Source organism: Miniopterus schreibersii (assembly GCF_964146895.1).
Source record: "Miniopterus schreibersii genome assembly, chromosome: 14".
NCBI lineage: Eukaryota > Metazoa > Chordata > Mammalia > Chiroptera > Miniopteridae > Miniopterus > Miniopterus schreibersii.
In genome coordinates this window covers 11,778,176-11,795,550 of record NC_138114.1, presented here as the reverse complement: position 1 = coordinate 11,795,550, position 17,375 = coordinate 11,778,176, and the positions used below count along the sequence as shown (strand labels likewise).

Below are 17,375 nucleotides of genomic sequence, written 5' to 3'. Positions count from 1 at the left end.
TTATTATTTGTTTTATGCTTAGAAAGATCTGCGCCACCCTAAGCTTCTAAATACTAATATACATTGTTTTCTATAGCTTTCATGATTTTGTGGCTTTGCACTTAATTTCCCTTCATTTTGGAGTCTAGGGCTCCAACTTCATTTTCTTCCAAGTGGTTAGCCTTTGTCCCAGCCTCATGTACTATGCAGTCCACCCTCTCTCCTCACATTGGACTTGCTGCCTTGATTCTTACTGCCACTGGATCTCTTTGCAGATTTTCTTCTTTGATTATTTCTGAGCCAGATTTACTTATTTAATTATTGTAGTTTTAAAATAAACCTTAACATCCGTGTTGGTGGGAACCTATCATTCCTCTTCATTTCCAAAATGACCTTGGCTAATCTTACGCATTTCTTCTACTAGAGATACACTTGAATTATTTTGTCACATTCTTTGCCCACAACATGAAAAAACTCACACAATGATTTTCACTGGAATTGCGCCAGCCTTATAGCTGTATTTGTGGAGCATGGACCTTTTCACAATATTAACCCCCTGAACCGTCTTGCTCAGGGGCGTGGTATGTTCTTCCAGTCATTCAAAGCTTCTTTTTGTCTTTGATAAAGTTTTTTTGCTTATTTTTTAATTAACATCTGCATATGCATTGGCCACCCAACCCCAGACATTCACAGTGTACTTCTATTTTTTGGACTTTGGCAAAATTTATTGTATTATTTAAGGACTCCACAATTGATTTTTAGTTAAACCTTAGGTTTACTATTTTGCTGTTATTGTGAATGAGACTGTTCTCATTACCTTAAGGCCGGTTGTAATTGCTGGTTATATATGTATATTGCTATTGAGCTCCTTATTTAATTTTCCCTTGAGTTGTATTTTTTAGAAGATTCTCTTGAGTTATTAAGTGAAGTAATACTCTCAAAACACTTTATTAAAAACATTTTCAAACTTGCAGAAAGGTTGAAAGAAAAAGAAAATGAACACTCATATATTCTCCACTTAAATTCACCCATTGTTAATATTTTGCCCCATCTGCGCCGTGTCCTTCCCTCTCTCTCTGCATACCTGCATATACGTATATGGGTGACCGGTGAGCAACATAGCTTTGAATTGCATAGCTCCACTTATATGCACCTTTTTCCCCAATAAATACCGTAAGTGTATTTTCTCTTCCTTAGGATTTTTCTTAATAACATTTGCTTTCCTGTAGCTTACTTTATTATAAGAATACAGAAGGTAATATATACAACATAAAAATATATGTTAATTGACTGTTTATGTTAAGGCTTCCAGTCAAGGGTAGACTATTGAAATAGCTAAGTTTTGGGGGGTCAAAAGTTATAGGGGATTTTTCAACTGTGCAAGCATTGACAACCCAGCCCTCACTTTGTTCAAGAGTCAACTGTATATGTGCATGCATATATATGTATAAACACACACACACATATGCATATACTGTATATTCCAAGTGATGGGCCTCAGCGGACACCGTGTGGAGCAGAAGGCCCCCAGGCAAGCCCTGCTCCTGTTGCCCTACAGCATCATGAGCGAGTAGCACGGGGGCTGTTCTAAGCGCTCAGTTTTCTGGCGGCCTGTTGATCGGCAGCGCATCCCAGAGGCCGCTTTGGGACAGGGGTCTGTGCGTCAGCCTAGAGATGGGCTTCGGTCATTTTTATTGTGTCTTTCAGCTCCAAGATCTAACAGAATGTGAGTCTAGCGTTCGCAGCGTACCAACAACATTCATTTTATTTCGTTTTCTTCTTTTCTGGGAACCTAAGCGCAGGTTGCTTGGGTGGTGGTGGTAGCAAACGGCTTCCAGGTGCCCCAGGGAGAGAGGGACAACTCTGTGAGCAACCCTAGCCCCAACCTCGCCCTGGGGACTACAGTGGAGGGCAAAGGAACGCTTCCAGGAGCCTGGACACAGCGAAGACAGGAGATGGAAGGACATATGTGGAATGAGGAATGTTCTGCTGGGGGGACAGAAAAGCACATGAGGGCTGCAGCCAGACGTAAACCAAAGGTCAGCTGTGGAGCCCGTGGACGCTACATTAAGGGGTGGACTGTTCTCTGTGGACAGAGCAGAGCTGTGAGGACCTCGATACAAAAAGAGGACACGGTGAGATCAAGTTTTCTGAGGCCAGCTGGTGGCGATGGAGTGAGAGTGATACAAGTGATGAAAGTCTGGGGGAAGGACAGGCCAGTTAGGAGGTTTTTGCACTGGTCCAGGTGGGAAATGATGCATCTGTGACTATGGGGAGAGGTGGAAAGGGGTGGATGTAGAGCTGTGGGGTGGGGAAATCAACGGGGCTGGCATCGTTTAGATGCTGGGATGAGGGAAAGTGAAGAGCAAAAGCATCTGAGCCCCAGGCTGCCGGATGGGTACCGGGTGCCATTCTCCGCCATGGGGAGCTGGAAGGAGAAGCAGACTCAGTGGAAAGAGAAGGTGTTTGAGTGGCTGTGCTGAGGGTTTCACCGCCCGTCGGAGGGAGACGCTGGGGGACGGAGGAGAAGAGAGAAGCTGGATGAGGAGCTTCTGGGAGAGGGAGGCTGGCTGGGCAGCCGGTGCTGAGGCGGTCGGCAGGCTCTGCAAATTCTCCTGGCCACAGGGCAGATAACAGTGGAAATTCCTTTTAGAAAGCAGGGGGAAAAAGTCCCAGAATCTTGTACATGGTTAAAGAGGGACCTTCAAGATGGAAGGTACAGACAGCTGGAAACCTGTTTTGAAAAACCGTTCTGTTGTGGCTGGTGCCATTTGAATGTAATTTGTGTTCGTAAAAAAGCATTCATTTAGAAGAAGAGGGGTCACGAGGCCAGATACAATTTGCGTTTCATTTTCTTGCTTTCTTAACTCACGAGACTGCTTTTTGGATGCTTCTTCCTGTGCTTGAGGCCACAAAACAGGGACGCAAGGACCCTGCTTCTCCCTCTGCCGCAGGTCCTCTGATGTCCTTCCCCACCTCCAGGCCGCTCCCCTTCTTTGTCTCCCGCCTCCCCGATAAGCAGCAGACCTGCTGAGACAGTTAAGTTGTCCTTAAATTTTTCTCCATGTTCTGTTCAAAGCCATTCTCTTTCTTTCTTTTTTTTTTTTTTTTTGCCCCTTTAAGGTTGGGGTCCACTTGGCCACTTAATGGCACCCTCTAGTCTACAGCCGTAGAACCTATCCCTGCCTCATTCCCAGCAATATCGCAAGTGGTCGGAAGACTTTCCACCTTTTGATTTTCTCTTGAAAATTGTAGACTTTATCTGAGTTTCTCTCCGACAAGGCTGGCATCACCCAGACGACGTGATGGGGTTTACCCTTTCCCCACGGCAGATCATCACAAACCCTCTCTTACCCTCGCCTGTTCATTAATTCATCCACTCTCCGGCGAGCGTGTGGGGAGCACCTACTGCCTGCTAGGCCCTGTGCCGGGAGCTGGCGCTGGGCGATGAATGGCACAGTCCTGGCCCTGCCCCTGAGGAGTGCACAGCCCCACGAAACATAGTGGCATTACTGGGGCCAGGCTGACACCCAGACCCACTGTGCCTTCCAGAAGAAGCTTCTGTCTCGGCGGTATTTTCCATTGGGCGAGGCAGACGGGCCTCCGTGGGCTCCTGCGGTGTGCTGTTACTGATGGGTTATCGGGAGAAGGGGGATTGAATAAGCTGGACAGTTCAGAGGGCCTTTCTTTGCCAGAAAAAGGCAATCGATTCCTAAGGCAGAGAGGGGAGTGTCTGCATATCTGCCTGTTGGCCGCACTGGCCTTCGGCTGCTAAACCTAAGAAAGATGGGCCTTCCTTCAGCGATCACAGAGGGCTAAGGATTCCCATTGTAGCAACAAAGATGAGGGTTTTCGGCAACTTAACCTGTGAGGGTTGAGCACTTGAGCGAGACCATAGAGAGTAAGAGACAATGCTCTTTACGGGTAGTCTCCCAGTGTTTCTTTCTGGAACACTGAAGAGCTCGCTTTTGTCACAGTGAGAGGCTGTGCAGGCTTCTGGCTCCCTGCTTGCGTCCTGCTCTCAGCTGAAGAGGGACAAGTGAACGGTGGCCCAGCCAATTATTTCCTTGTTTATACATTTATTTGGGGTGATTTCCCCCAAATTTTATTGATGTTTAATGGACAAAGAAAAATTATATATATTTAAGGAGTACGTTATGTTTTGATATGTGTATACATTGTGCAGTGATGACCACAGTCAAGCTACTTAACATATCCATCACCTTGCCTAGTTACCTTTTTCCTGTGTGTGGTGAGAACACTTATGATTTACTTTCTTAGCAAATTTCAACTACACAACACAGAATTAATATAGTTACCATGCTGTACATTATCGCTCTAGAACTTATTCATCCACATAACTGTAACTCTGTACCCTTTCACCAAACACAACCTAAGTGCCTGCTGACTGATGAATGGGTAAAGGAAATGTGATTATATATATATATGTACACACACACACACACACACACAATGGAATATTAGTGATTCTTAAAAAAGAGGGAAATTCTGTCATTTTCAACAACACTCATGAACTTGGAGGACATTATGCTAAGTGAAATAAGCCAGACACAGAAAGACAAATACTGCATGATCTCACTTATATGTTGAATCTAAAAAGGTTGAACTTGTAGAGCCTGAGGGTAGAACAGTGACTGCCAGGGGTTTGGGAGTGGGTGCTGCCCTTTAATTAGCTGCTTTACGTTCGCGTCGGTTGGTTGGAATAGGAACGCTGCGTTGCAATTTGAGGTGAGTGGTCAAATGCCACTCACCCACTATGTGTCAGTCATGACCCTTCCCTGGGGTGTGGTCTCCTTGTATGGGAGGAATTGTGTGCCCCTAACTACATACATGGAAGTCCTCACTCCCAGGATCTCAGAGTGTAAGCATATTGAAGATAAGGTCTTTAAAGATAGGTAATGAAGGGAAGTCTTTAGCGTGGACCCTAGTTCATGATCCCCGGTGTCCTCATAAGAAGAGGAAATTTGGATACAGACGTGTGAACACAGAGGAGAGACCATGCGCAGAAACAGGCCAAGGAGAGAGGCCTCGACTGAAGCTGCGCTGCGGACACCTTGATGCGGGACTTCTGTCTTCCGGGCCTGGGGATGCCCGTTGTTTAAGCCCCCGTCTATGGCACTTTGTTTTGGCACTTTGTCCGCATATGCCTTATCCGTACTGGGGGGTGCGACCAGGACCTCGAAGCGCGTCTGGCTCTGACAGTTCCCTGTGACAGTCTGCACTTTCCCTGGAACCGGCACCTGCCTGGAAGCCCCCGAGGGCAGCTGGTGGATCTGAAGTGCCCGGGGGAAGCCGTCTTGGCTGATGCCCTGTGAACTGAGGGAGGCAGCGACCCACCGCAGTCAGAGATTAGGGAGCCCTGGGGAGCAAAGGGACACCCACTGTGCAAACTGTGGAGTTCTGTACCAGCGTGAAGGTGATTGTTCTGCTACTGAGATGCTAGTGGCTGATGCAGGTGAAATACAGCTTTGGGGTAAAACTCAACTTACTCTGTGTGGAGTCAGACTCTGGCTCCCAGTGTTCATTAGTCATTAACTCTCTGTTCTAGTATTTTCCCATCTTAAGGCCAACCAGCTCACCCCATTTCTATCTAACCCCACATCCCCCCTGGCTGCCGCTCCTTGTTTCTCCTCCTTTGCACAGGAAATGTGGACGGGTTGCTGGGAGTCACTTCCACCCTCTCTTCCTGCTCCTGGACACTGCCCCTCCACCCGCCAGGGCCGCTGTCCTCGGGCTCCACCACCAGGCCCCGTAGCCTGTCCCTAGGTCCCTGGCGGCTTCTTTGTCTTTATATTTTATGATGTCTCAGCAGCCCGCAGCTCAGTTTACTCCCTTTTACTTGAAATGCTTTCTCCTCTTGGCTTCCCCTGCCAACATCGCGCCTCTGGATTTTTATCTTACCCCTTGGCCTCCTTCTCGAGCTCCTTTTCTGACTCCAGCTCTCTCAAGTTTTAAATGGAGGAGTGTCCCCAGACAATTGGACTGTTTCTCTTGATCTGCGTTCTTTCTCTTAGTGTCATTAAGTCCACGTGGAGAAGCCTCATCCTCTGCAGAGGCTCCTCAGCCTGAGCTTGCCCTGAGCCCCAGACTCAGGCCTCCCACTGCTAATGGCAGGCCTCGGGGGCATCCCATGGCATCGCAAACTCTTCAACAATAGAATGTAGCCTTTCCCCCCTCCAGCCGCAGTGGGTAATTGTTCATGGGAATGTGCCAAACCCATTGCAGTTCTGGGGCCTTTGCACTTGCGGTTCCCTCTGCCTGGAAGTTTCTCCTTCCTTCTCATTGTTCAGGCTTCAGGTCACGTCCCCTCCCTCCTGGGGGGACTTCTGGCCTCACAGCCTGAGGCAGCTTCCTAGATTCTCTCTGCCACTCGCCCTGTCCTGATTCCCTGCTTACTGCTCCTTCCAGGCGACCACATCCTTGCTCTGACCCGGGAGTTAAAGGGAAAAGTTTGTGGCTCAGCCGGTCAGGCCAAGTGGAGCGAGCAGGGGAGGGGACAGCCTGGGAGCAAGAGCGTTAAGGAAAGGTCTAGCTCTCAACAGTGGGACCTGCAGCAGGGTTGCCTTGGGGTGCACAGGGTCAGCAAATAGTTTTTGTGTGATGTCTCTTTCTATAACAAATTAACAATTTGAGCCACATAAAATCGGCCTGTTAGCTCCATTCTAGTGTCTCAATCTTATTTGATCCTGCGATAAAAATGCTATGTTGCCCAGAAGGGTTCATTTGCTTGCTAGGCCACCCTCCTGGAACCATGGCCTGGCCACTGGACCCCAGGATGACTCCATAAGTATGAGTCTTAGCTCCTTGGGGCATTTGGTTAACCCTTTGCATGGGGGAGAGGGTCAGAGAGCATCCTCTGAGGAGAAACAGGGACTAAGGCTCATGTGGGACAGGGCCTGGGCTCGGGACACCTCACCTTTCTAGAACTGCTGCCCCTGCCAATCCCGGGAGGGCTCTTTCCGGCCATCTCTGGGGGAACTCGGGGGAAATTTTGCAGAGAAGACACTTCAAAGCTTGGTGTTCCCATGAAGGGGTCCTGCTGGCTTGGGTCGGTCCTGCCTACAGCCTGCCTGCACCACAGACTCCGGGAATGCTGGTGGTCAGACACCACCCAGGCAGGCAGAGGAACAGACGCTGAATAACCTCCGAGAGAGGACCCCTAGATTCTTACACTCGAGGGTTCCTCAGTGAGATGGCTGGTGCTTCCTCCAGTCAGCCCAGAGTGGAGCCCACCCCTCAAGGAAGCCCTGTCCACACACTCTGAGTCTCCCATTCAGATACCTACTTTCTCTCTCGAATAGGAGCCGTCAGGGACCATCCGAGGAAAGCCTCCAGCATGAATGACAGGCACCAAATGAAATTTTAAAAAACTTAAAAAAAACCCGAAAAAAAAAAAGAAAAAAAAGAAAAAGAAATAGACCTAAATCAGAATATGGGGAAGAAAAAGCTCTAAAAGCCTTAGAGATGGGCTATTGCATCCATGAAAAAGTATGGGATGCAATGAAGCAAAAAGAAAGAACCAAAGAGTGAGAAAGAGGACTTGGGGATCACAAATGCAATGGCTGAAAGAAAAAAACCCAGTAGAAGGCTTGGGAGATAAAGTCAGTGAAATCAACCTGGAAATAGAACCAAAAAGACAGGAGATGGAAAAGAAGAGAGAAATGATAAGGCACTTAAAGGATCAACTGGAGAAGCCCAGTTTTTAACAACTAGGAGATCTAGAAAGCAAAAAGAAACGAGAGGAGAACTGTCCAAGAAACCCTAAGCCAAGATGTGTTAGGCTGGAAGGACCTGAGACTCCAGGTGAAAGCACCTCGAGTGCCCGACAGAATCAATGAAAGAAAATCCAAACCAAGGCACATCATTTACAAAAGCTCAGAGCAGCAGCGATAAAGGGAAAGATGACTGCCTTCCGCAGAAGAGTGAGATCGCTCGTGGCCGTCCCGGATGCTAGAAGACAAGCAGGCACAGCCTTCCCAGTGCCATCGGCGATGATGATTAATCCAAGCCTGAGAGCGCAGCTCAGTGAGCAGTTATATGTGATGGTGGCATGTAGATGTTTTCAGACAAGACTCAGAAAGTGTGTCTTTGTGCATCCTTACCTGAGAAATAGTGTAAGCTATGTTGCTGCAAAATGAGAGAGTGGCCAGAAAAGAAAACACAGAACAAAGAAACAAGGGCTTCAGCTCAGGGAAAGCTGAGAGGAGAGTCCTGGTGGGTGGGTGGGCAGGAGACCTAGACGGCAGCCAGTTGAGATGAGAGAAGGGAAGATGGCATCTGGGGCAGGGGTGTCTCTTGGAAGAAGATAACTGCTGTATTATCTGTTATAATAAAAAGCGCTTGGTTAAACACAGAGAAAGATTTTCTACAGATATTAGAGAAGCTTGGGAAAAGTTAATATCCAACTGAAAGATAAAACAATCATCAACTCAGGAAAAAGCAAAATAATATTTGAAAGAAAAAGCCATCGTATTACCATATTTTATTGAATTTAAGGTGCCATTAATTATCAATTGTATCATTATTTTCAGAAAAAAGAAAAAAACCTGAAGTCCGTTGAAAAGGCAAGTTTTAAGCCTTGAGACATGCCAATTTCAGAGACCTATCTTAGAAAGTTAAAAAATGCACTTCTTAGAGTTGGTGGAAATATCACCCGATTTGGCTTTGCAGTGATCCTGTTTACCCTGATTGCCGATTTAACCACAAGTTGTGATGTCGATTTAAAGTGCGGATGAGGAGAGGAAAAGCATGGGCTTGTACCTGCCAGGGAAACAAGCGCTCGGTACTCATGCACCAAAAAAGAAAGGCAGGGGTTAGTGTCTAGAATGGTAAGTCAAGAATCAGCCGCTTTACTCAGACAGACAGGTAACCACAGGAAGAAACAGCTAAAACAATCGCAACTGTTGGCCTCTGGGCACGGACTTGGTGGGGCAGTTGGGATGAAGCGGTTGGGAGAGTTGCTGTTCTTTATAACAAGTCTTGGGCTTATAACGCGTGTCCCACACACGCAGGTTACTGTGATGTAAACAAAGGTGGAGGGAAATACAAACAGACGACCTTTTTTGGAGCTTAAAATGGGACAGAAAATGGAGATTTGGGGCCCCAAGCCTGCTCTCGCTCTGAAATATCTTATCTGGACACAAGGTTAAGACGAGCCCATATCCTGCTTAGCTGGCCTCTAGGAAGACCAGGCGCCCTGCCCACGCCTTGCCCAGGATGGCAGGATGGCAGCCTGGCCCGGGACGGCCCAGTGTCCTCTTGTCTTTGCAGAAAGCTTGAGCTCGCTCCTTGTTCCACATCTGTCACCCGTCTGACCCTCAGTCACCCCAGGGTGCTCAGGGTAGCTGCTGCCTTTCCAGTGAGCAGCTGCTGAGACCCAGCGGCCGCTGGCCCACCCACCCCACCCGCTCGGCGCTTCCTGCTGCAGGAGCACAGAGGCCCTGATCCCCCCAGGAAGGTCACTGTCCCCTAACGCTGTTCTGTCCCCACGGCATTTTAGAAGAAAGAGGAAGAGGAGCGGAAGCGAGGAGAAGAGCAGATCCGCCTCCAGGAGGAGCGCAGGGCGAAGGAGCTCTACTGGACGCTGAAGCAGGCGCAGCTGCAGAGCCCGGCCAGCGAGACGGAGGAGCGCGAGTGGGAGGAGCAGTGTGAGTAGCGTGGGCCTGGGGGAGGCCAGCCTGCCTCCCGCTCCCAGCCCCCCATTCCAGTTCCCGCGCTCAGCCCAGGCCAGCTGTGGGCCTGGCCTGCTGAGGACCAGAGGGGAGGCCTGCGCCCTCGGGGAGCTGGCAGCTGCAGGGGAAATTTCTTACACTGAAACGCAAAACCCTCCACTTCTGGAGGTACCCGCAGCTCCCGGCTCTGTGCTGAGCCCTGGGGGCCCGGAGGTGAGGGAGGAAGACACGCGTTTATCTCCCTGGAACTCCGCAGCCAGGCAGGGGGGACAGGCCAGGCCGAGGGCCTTGAGGGAGGCTGTCCTGCAGGCTGTGTGGGGAAGCTCGACGGAGGGGTGGGGATGGCCCAGGCAGAGGCTGCAGAGGACACGGGGTGGAGCAGCAGCCTGTGAGAAAGCATGGGGACAAAGGAATGCTGTGTGCCTGGGCAGCTGGAGAGTAAGGGGGGGCGGGTTCCCAAATTGAAGAGTGTCAGGGAGTTGAGAAGGCGGGTGGCAAAGGGAAGGTGGAGCAGGGCAAGGGTGGAGTTTTGATGTGTACTTGGGTTTGCTTTAAGATGTGCAGAAATGGGAATGGCTGTTTTGCAGGAAGACATTTTACTCCCGATTCCTAGAAACAGAGGGCAGGGCGCCCCACGCAGGAACCCATAGGGAAGCTCCAGGGTCCGTCCAGAGGCAGAGGGAGTGAAGGGAGCATGTGGGCAAGAGCCTGCGCTGTGGTTTCTGGGGGAAGGGAAGGGAAGGGAAGGGAAGGGAAGGGAAGGGAAGGGAAGGGAAGGGAAGGGAAGGGAAGGGAAGGGAAGGGAAGGGAGGGGAGGGGAAGGGAAGGGAAGGGAAGGGAAGGGAATGCAGGGTGAGCAAGCTTAGGTGCGGCTGTCTGAGTGATTTCAGCAGGCTTTGGGATGCAGGGGCTATCTCCAGTGGTCTGATGCCTGGCCCTGCGGCGATGCGGGCAGATGGAGAGTGACCCAGAGGGCAAGAGCTGTGTAAAGGGAGTGGTTGGGACGGGGCTCCGGATGGGCTGGTTTGCAGGTGAAAGGCACGCTTGCAAGCCAGTCTTGGACAATCTTTAGGGGCTGGCTGGCTCTGGGAGGGGCAGTCTCTGGGATCAGCAGGGTTTCAGATGTCAAAACATAAAAAAGCCAGAAAATAAAAAAGGCATGTAATACAGGTGCACAGTGGGAAGGTGAGTGATGGAGGCTGGGTTTGGGGGTGCGAGGGGGAGGCTGCTGCAACGGTGAACTTCAGAGGTGACTGGAGCCCTGGCCACAGCAGGGGGAGCGAAGATGGGAGGAGACATTTACTTCCCAGCCCTCTGGTCCTCAGCCTTTCTTAACCATACTTCAGATTCATTAAATGGACTTAAAAAAAATTGAAATATAATTCCCATGACATAAAATGATCCCTTTAAAGTGTACAATTCAGTGGTTCTTGGCCTATTAAACAGTTGTACAACCATCACCACTATCTAATTCCAAACATTTTCGTCACCGCAGAAAGAAACTCTGTACCCACTGGCTATTCCTTCTTCTGCCACACCCCGGGAAACCATGACTCTACCATGGATCTAATTTCTGTCCCTGTGGATTTGCCTGTTTTGGATTTTTTACATAATTAGAATCATACATTATGTGGCCCTTTGTGCCTGACTTCTTTCATTTAGCATATGTTCAGGTTCACCATCATGACATGTATCAGACTAATTTCCTTTTTATGGCTAAGAGTCTAATCTATGCATGTAGCACGTTTTTGTTTATTCATTCATAAGTGGATTGGCCTTTGGGTTGTTTCCACTTTTTGGCTTTTATGAATAATGTTGCTCTGCACATTTGTGTGTTTCGTGTGAACGTATATTTTCATTTCTCTTGGGTATGCGCCCAGGAGTGGAATTGCTGGGTCATATGGTGACTCTATTTAACATTCTGAGGAACTGCCAGGCTGTTTCCAACGCGACCGCACCATTTTACGTTTCCACGGCAGTATATGAGGGTTCCAGTTTCTTCACATTCTTGCCAACACTTGTGATCTTTTGCCTTTTTGATAACAGACATCCTAACACATAGCGAGACGCTGTCTCATTGTGGTTTGACTTGCATTTCCCTGTTGGTTAAAGATGGTGAGCCCCTTTCCATGTACCTGTTGGCCAGCTGGATGTCTTTTTTTGAGAAAATATCTATTTAGGTCCTTTGCCCATTTTTAAATCAAGCTATCTGGTTTTTGCTATGGAGTTGTATGCATTCCTTATATATTTTGGATGTTAACCCCTGATTGGATAAATGGTTTGAAAGCATTTTTGCCCATGCCGTAGGTGGCTGTTTTCATTTCATTGTTTCCTTCGCTGCGCAGTAACGTTTTAGGTTGTTGTTGTTGTTTTGGATTTAATAAAGTTTTATTTTTCAAAATGTACAGCTGGTGTTCAGGCATCTTCGCCAGCAGCTGGGGCATCCCCACCTTTGGTGTTTCTGGTGTAAATTGCTGAGCCCCGTGTTTGGAAACTAGTTTAACACGACCTCTCCGAAGGAGCTCCGGAAGGGCTGCGCTGGCCTAGGAACCGCGGTCTTCAGTCTCTCGGGGACAGAGGCCGGGAGCTGCCTCCCAGAGCTCGTCAAACGAGACGAGGTTACCGAGCGTGCCCTGAACTTTGCCTTTGGACTGCACCTTCTTTTTGGCCTTGCCCCAGGGTGGTTCACTGGGTCTTCATCTTTCTTGGCTGACTTTCCAGCATCTTTTTTCTTCTTGTCTTTGGGCGGCACAGCAAAGCTCGCTCAGCCGCTGCAGCCGGGCTGAGATGTCTGACAACAACAGAAAAAGGGACTACTTGTTTATTTTCGCTTTTGGTGTCACATCCAAGAAACCATTGCGAAGGTCAATGTCAAGGAACGTTCCCCCATGCTTTCTTCTAGGAGTTCTACAGTTGCAGGTCTTACAATTAAGTCTTCAATCCACTTTGAGTTGATTTTGCACCTAGTATGAGGTAGGGGCCAATTTCATTCTTTTGCATGTGGATACTCAGTTTTCCCAGCACCGTTTATTGAAGAAATGATCCTTTTTCCATTGCGTATATTTGGTGACTTTGTTGAAGTTTAGTTCACAGTATATGCATGAGTTTATTTCCAGGCTTTCTATTCTGGTCTACATGTCTGTTTTTATGCCAGTACCATACTGTTTTGTTTACTATAGCTTTATAATATTATTTGATAACAATAATTAATTATCAGGTTATTATTGACAATAATAATTATCAGGTGAGATGCCTCCAGCTTTGTTTTTTCCGTCAAGATTGCATTAGCACGCAGAGTCTTTTGTGGGTCCATAGGGATTTAGTGATTGTTTTTTCTATTTTTGTGAAAAATGCCATTGGAATTTTTATGGGGATTGCATTGACTCTGTAGATCACTTTGAACAGTGTGGATATCTTAACAATATTAATTCTTCCAATCTGTGAACACAGGATATCTTTCCGTTTATTTGTGCCTTCTTTAATTTTTGTCATCAGTGTCTTATAGTTTTCACTGTACAGGTCTTTCAACTCCTTGGTTAAATTTACTTCTAAGTATTTAATTCTTTTTTAAAAAATATTTTTTATGTTTTTATTGGTTTTAGAGAGAGAGAGGGAGGGAGAGAGAGAAACACTGATCAGCTGCCTCCTGCATGCCCCCTACTGGGGATTGAGCCCGAAACCTGGGCATTTGCCCTGACCAGGAGTCAAACCGGTGACCTTAGTGCATGGGACAGTGCTCAACCAACTGAGCCACGCCGACCAGGGCAGTGTTTAATTCTTTCAGATGCTATTGTAAATGAGATTGTTTTCTTAATTTCTTTTTTGGGTAGTTTGTTGTTAGTACATGGAAAGACAACTGATTTTTTTGTGTCCAATTTCATTGATTTTGTATCCTGCAACTTTACTAAATGTGTTTATTTTAACAATTTTTTTTTTTTTTTAGTGAAATCAAGGGTTTTCTATACTTAAGACCATGCGATCTGCAAACAGAGACAATTTTACTTCTTTTTTTCTGATTTGGCTTCCTTTTATTTCTTTTTCTTTTCTCATTGCTCTGGCTAGGACTTCCAGTACTATGTTGAATAAAAGTAGTGAGAGTGGGCATCCTTGTCTTGTTCCTGATCTTAGAGGAAAAGCTTTTACTCTCTCACCATTGAGTGTCATGTTAGTGGTGAGCTTGCCATATGTGGCTTTTATTATGTTGAAGCACTTTTTTTTTTTCCTTTACCTAATTTGTTGAGAGTTTTTTTTAATTTTTAAATTTTTATTTTATTTTATATTTTTTATCATGAAAGGGTGTTGAATTTTGTTAAATGCTTTTCCTGGATCTACTGAGATGATAATACAATTTATATTCTTAATTTTCTTAATGTGGTATATCATTTTTTCCATCCAAGAAGGGGAGAGCATTTCATTGATTTGCCTATGCTGAGCCATCCTTGTATCCCTGGAATAAATCCCACTTGCTTATGGTATGTAATTATTTTAATATACTGTTGACTTTGGTTTGCTAATATTTCATTGAGGATTTTTTTCATCTATGTTTATCAAGGATATTGGCTTGTAATTTTTTTCTTGTATTGTTTCTATTTGGCTTTGGTATGAGGATAATGCTGGCCTCCTAAAATGGGTTTGGAAGTATTCCCTCCTCTTCAATTTTTTGGAAGAGTTTGAGGAGGATTTTTAGATGTTCAGTAGAATTTACTAGTGAAGCCATATGGTCCTGCACTTTTCTTTCTTGGGAGATTTTTGATTACTGATTCAACTTTCTTACTAGTAATTATTCTGTTCAGATTTTCTATGTCTTTATGATTCAGTCTTGATACGTTTTATGTTTCTAGAAATTTACCCATTTCTTCGAGATTTTCTAATTTATTGGTGAATAATTGTTCATAGTTGTTTCTTATGATCCTGAGTATTTTTATGATATCAGTGGTAGTATTTTCTCCTTCATTTCTGATTTTATTTGTGTCTTCTCTCTTTTTTCCTTAGTCTGGCTGAAAGCTTTTCAGTTTTATTCATCTTTTCAAAAAAACAGCTCTTAGTTTTGCTGATCTTTTCTCTCATTTTTCTAGCATCTAGTTCATTCTGACTTTATTATTTTCTTCCTCTGCTAACTTGGAGCTTAGTTTGTTCTTCTTCTAGTCCTTTAAGGTGCAAAGTTAGGTTATTTGAGGGCTTTTTTTTAAAAATGTAGAAGTTATCACTATAACTTTTGTTTTTAGCAAGGCTTTTGCTGCATTCCATATTTTGATATATTGTGTTTCCATTTTCATTTATCTCAAGATATTTTTTATTTCCCTTCTGATTTCCTCTTTCACCCACTTGTTGCTCAGGAGTGTGTTGCTTACTTTCTACATAGTTTTGAATTATCCCGTATTCTTTCTATTACTGATTTTTTGTTTCGTACCATTGTGGTCAGAAAGGATAGTTGATGTGATTTCAGTCTTCTTAAAATTTTTCAGACTTATTTTTGTGACCTAACCTGTGACCTGTCCTGGAGAATGTTCCGTGTGGTTTGGAGAAGAATGTGTATTCTGCTGCTGCTGAATGAAATGTTTTGTGCAACTCCGTTGGCCCATTTGGTCTTAAGTGAAATCATATCCAACGTTTCCTTATTGATTTTTCTGATTGAATGATTGAAAGCAGGGCATTGACACCCCCTATTACTATTGTATTGCTGCTTATTTCTCCCTCCAGATAATATTTACTCTAAGTATTCAGTTGCTCCAATGCTGGGAGCATATATATTTATGATTGTTTTATCTTCTTAAAGAATTGACCACCTTATCATTATATAATGATCTCCTTTTCTCTTGTTACCATTTTTGGCTTCATGTCTATTTTGTCTGATACAAGTTTAGCTACCCCCGCTCTCCTTTTGTTTCCACTTGCATGGAATATCTTTTTCCATCCAAGAAGGGAGAGCATTTGGAAAGGCCCTGATGGAGGAAGTGACATTTGGTTTGGAAAAGTGGGAGGGTAAAGAAGGCAGGGAAGGGCCTTGTAGCAGAGGGAACAGCGCTAGGCAAAGCAAGGTCACTGTGTGCACAGGGCACGGCGCATGTTTTAATGTGGCTGCAGCCTGGAGTTCAGTGATGCGAATGAGGCTGGAGAGATAACATGGTCAAGAGCCAAGAGGAATTCATTCATTCATTTAAATTCAGAATGGAAGACAAAGTAGGGCAAAGGTTTATACTGAAAAAATAATGAACAGTCACAGAGTGAGGTCACATGAGGCTACTGTGGTGTTGGGGAAGGAGCCTTGGACTGGAGTCCTGTCCTAGCTCTGCCACTTTCCAGTGGCTCTTGTTCTGTTGCTCAGTTTCATCATTTTTAAACTGAGGGTAATCATTTTGAGTTGAGGCTTGTTGGGAGAATGAAATGAGAGGGAAGGAACCAAGGTGCTGAGTTGCAAAGGGCTGTCCCTCGTGAAGTCTCTCTTTTTGTAGCTACAGGATGAGACGGAAAGTTATGGGCTGGGCTGGTGTTTCGTTAGGGATGGAGAATGGAAATCATCTGGCCCGAGTGCTGCCTGATTGCTAATTAATGTGCCGCATGGCAAGAGAAAGTGGAAAAACCTCCAAAACCAGAGGGAAGATATGATAATACAGGTCCCATGATTTGGACTCCTCATTTTATGCTCCCTTAAAGAATGGCAAGCTGAACGCTGGAGCCTGTCATTCAAAGCCAGAAAGCCGTTCTGCACTCAGTTAATTTAATATGAAAGATAGAGTGGGCCATTAATCTACTGGGAGCCGCAGTTTTTGATAAAACACCTAAATTAAATTCTCCAAGTTAGAAGAAAAGGGGAATTGTTTCTTTGAGTATCCCTGGGATACAGACTTAGTTATTCAGTTCAAACAGCAGAGCAGGCTCTGGCTCCTGAGGAGCTCTGAATACATCGGGCAGAAGTTCACTGAATTATTCCTCAACGGTGAACTCGTCGGAGTGTGGAATTCAGTAACGTCTAGTTGCCCGGAGATTTAGAGATGAGCCAGGGTGGCTTGGTCAATGGTGTTTTTATAAAGATCGGAACTGTGTTATTGTTAACCCCCTCCCTCCCTCCTTGCACTGTGGGGTCCCAGCTGCTCTCCGGGGCCCCACCCTCTGCCCGGTTGTCAGAGCCCCGTGAGGACCCTGTGCCCAGGCCTGGAGCCCCGCGGTACGGCTTCCATGCTCTACCCTCCCAGCCAGGAGCGTGCTGTGGGGTCTGGGTTTAACATCAGCGATTCTAAAATGCCATTTGCTGAGACAGGCGGAACCTGAGGGGCCTGTGGAGGGGCCGTGTGGTCTGGAGATGGGGTGGGACAGAGCGAATTCAGGGCCGGAGGGAAAGCTGAAGGCTACACAGAAGAAGGGCCTTTTCCATCCCCTGATGGGTGGGAAATCCTGCGGTTTCTCCTTCCACACAGCCCATTCAAACTGCTCCTCAAGCTCTGGTGCCACGTGTTTTTGGTTTTGCAATTCAGAGTAATGCCAGTGTGAGTCCTCACATGCCTGGTTCGTGTCTTGCTGAGGGTTCTGTCTTCTCTTGAATTGCTCAAGATTCCGCCCGGCCGGGCATGGCTCAGCGGTTGAGTGTTGACCTAGGATCCAGGCGATCAGTGTTCGATTCCCAGTCAGGGCACATGCCCGGGTTGCGGGCTGCAGCCCATCAATGACTCTCTCATCATTGATGTTTCTAGCTCGCTCTCTCCCTCT

At 46.5% G+C, this 17,375-nt stretch overlaps 1 protein-coding gene across 3 annotated transcripts in view; it reads left to right on the top strand.

Annotated features, from left to right (window-relative positions):
* SH2D4B (SH2 domain containing 4B) overlaps positions 1–17,375 on the top strand; it is a gene marked incomplete at its 5' end in the record, with an annotated part of 76,064 nt that overhangs the window by 21,866 nt on the left and 36,823 nt on the right. For all 3 annotated transcript variants that reach the window (XM_081158130.1, XM_081158128.1, XM_081158129.1), the window contains one exon: positions 9,500–9,647. In XM_081158130.1, coding sequence (XP_081014256.1) covers positions 9,500–9,647 — 148 coding nt within the window. The remainder of the gene's footprint in view (positions 1–9,499; positions 9,648–17,375) is intronic.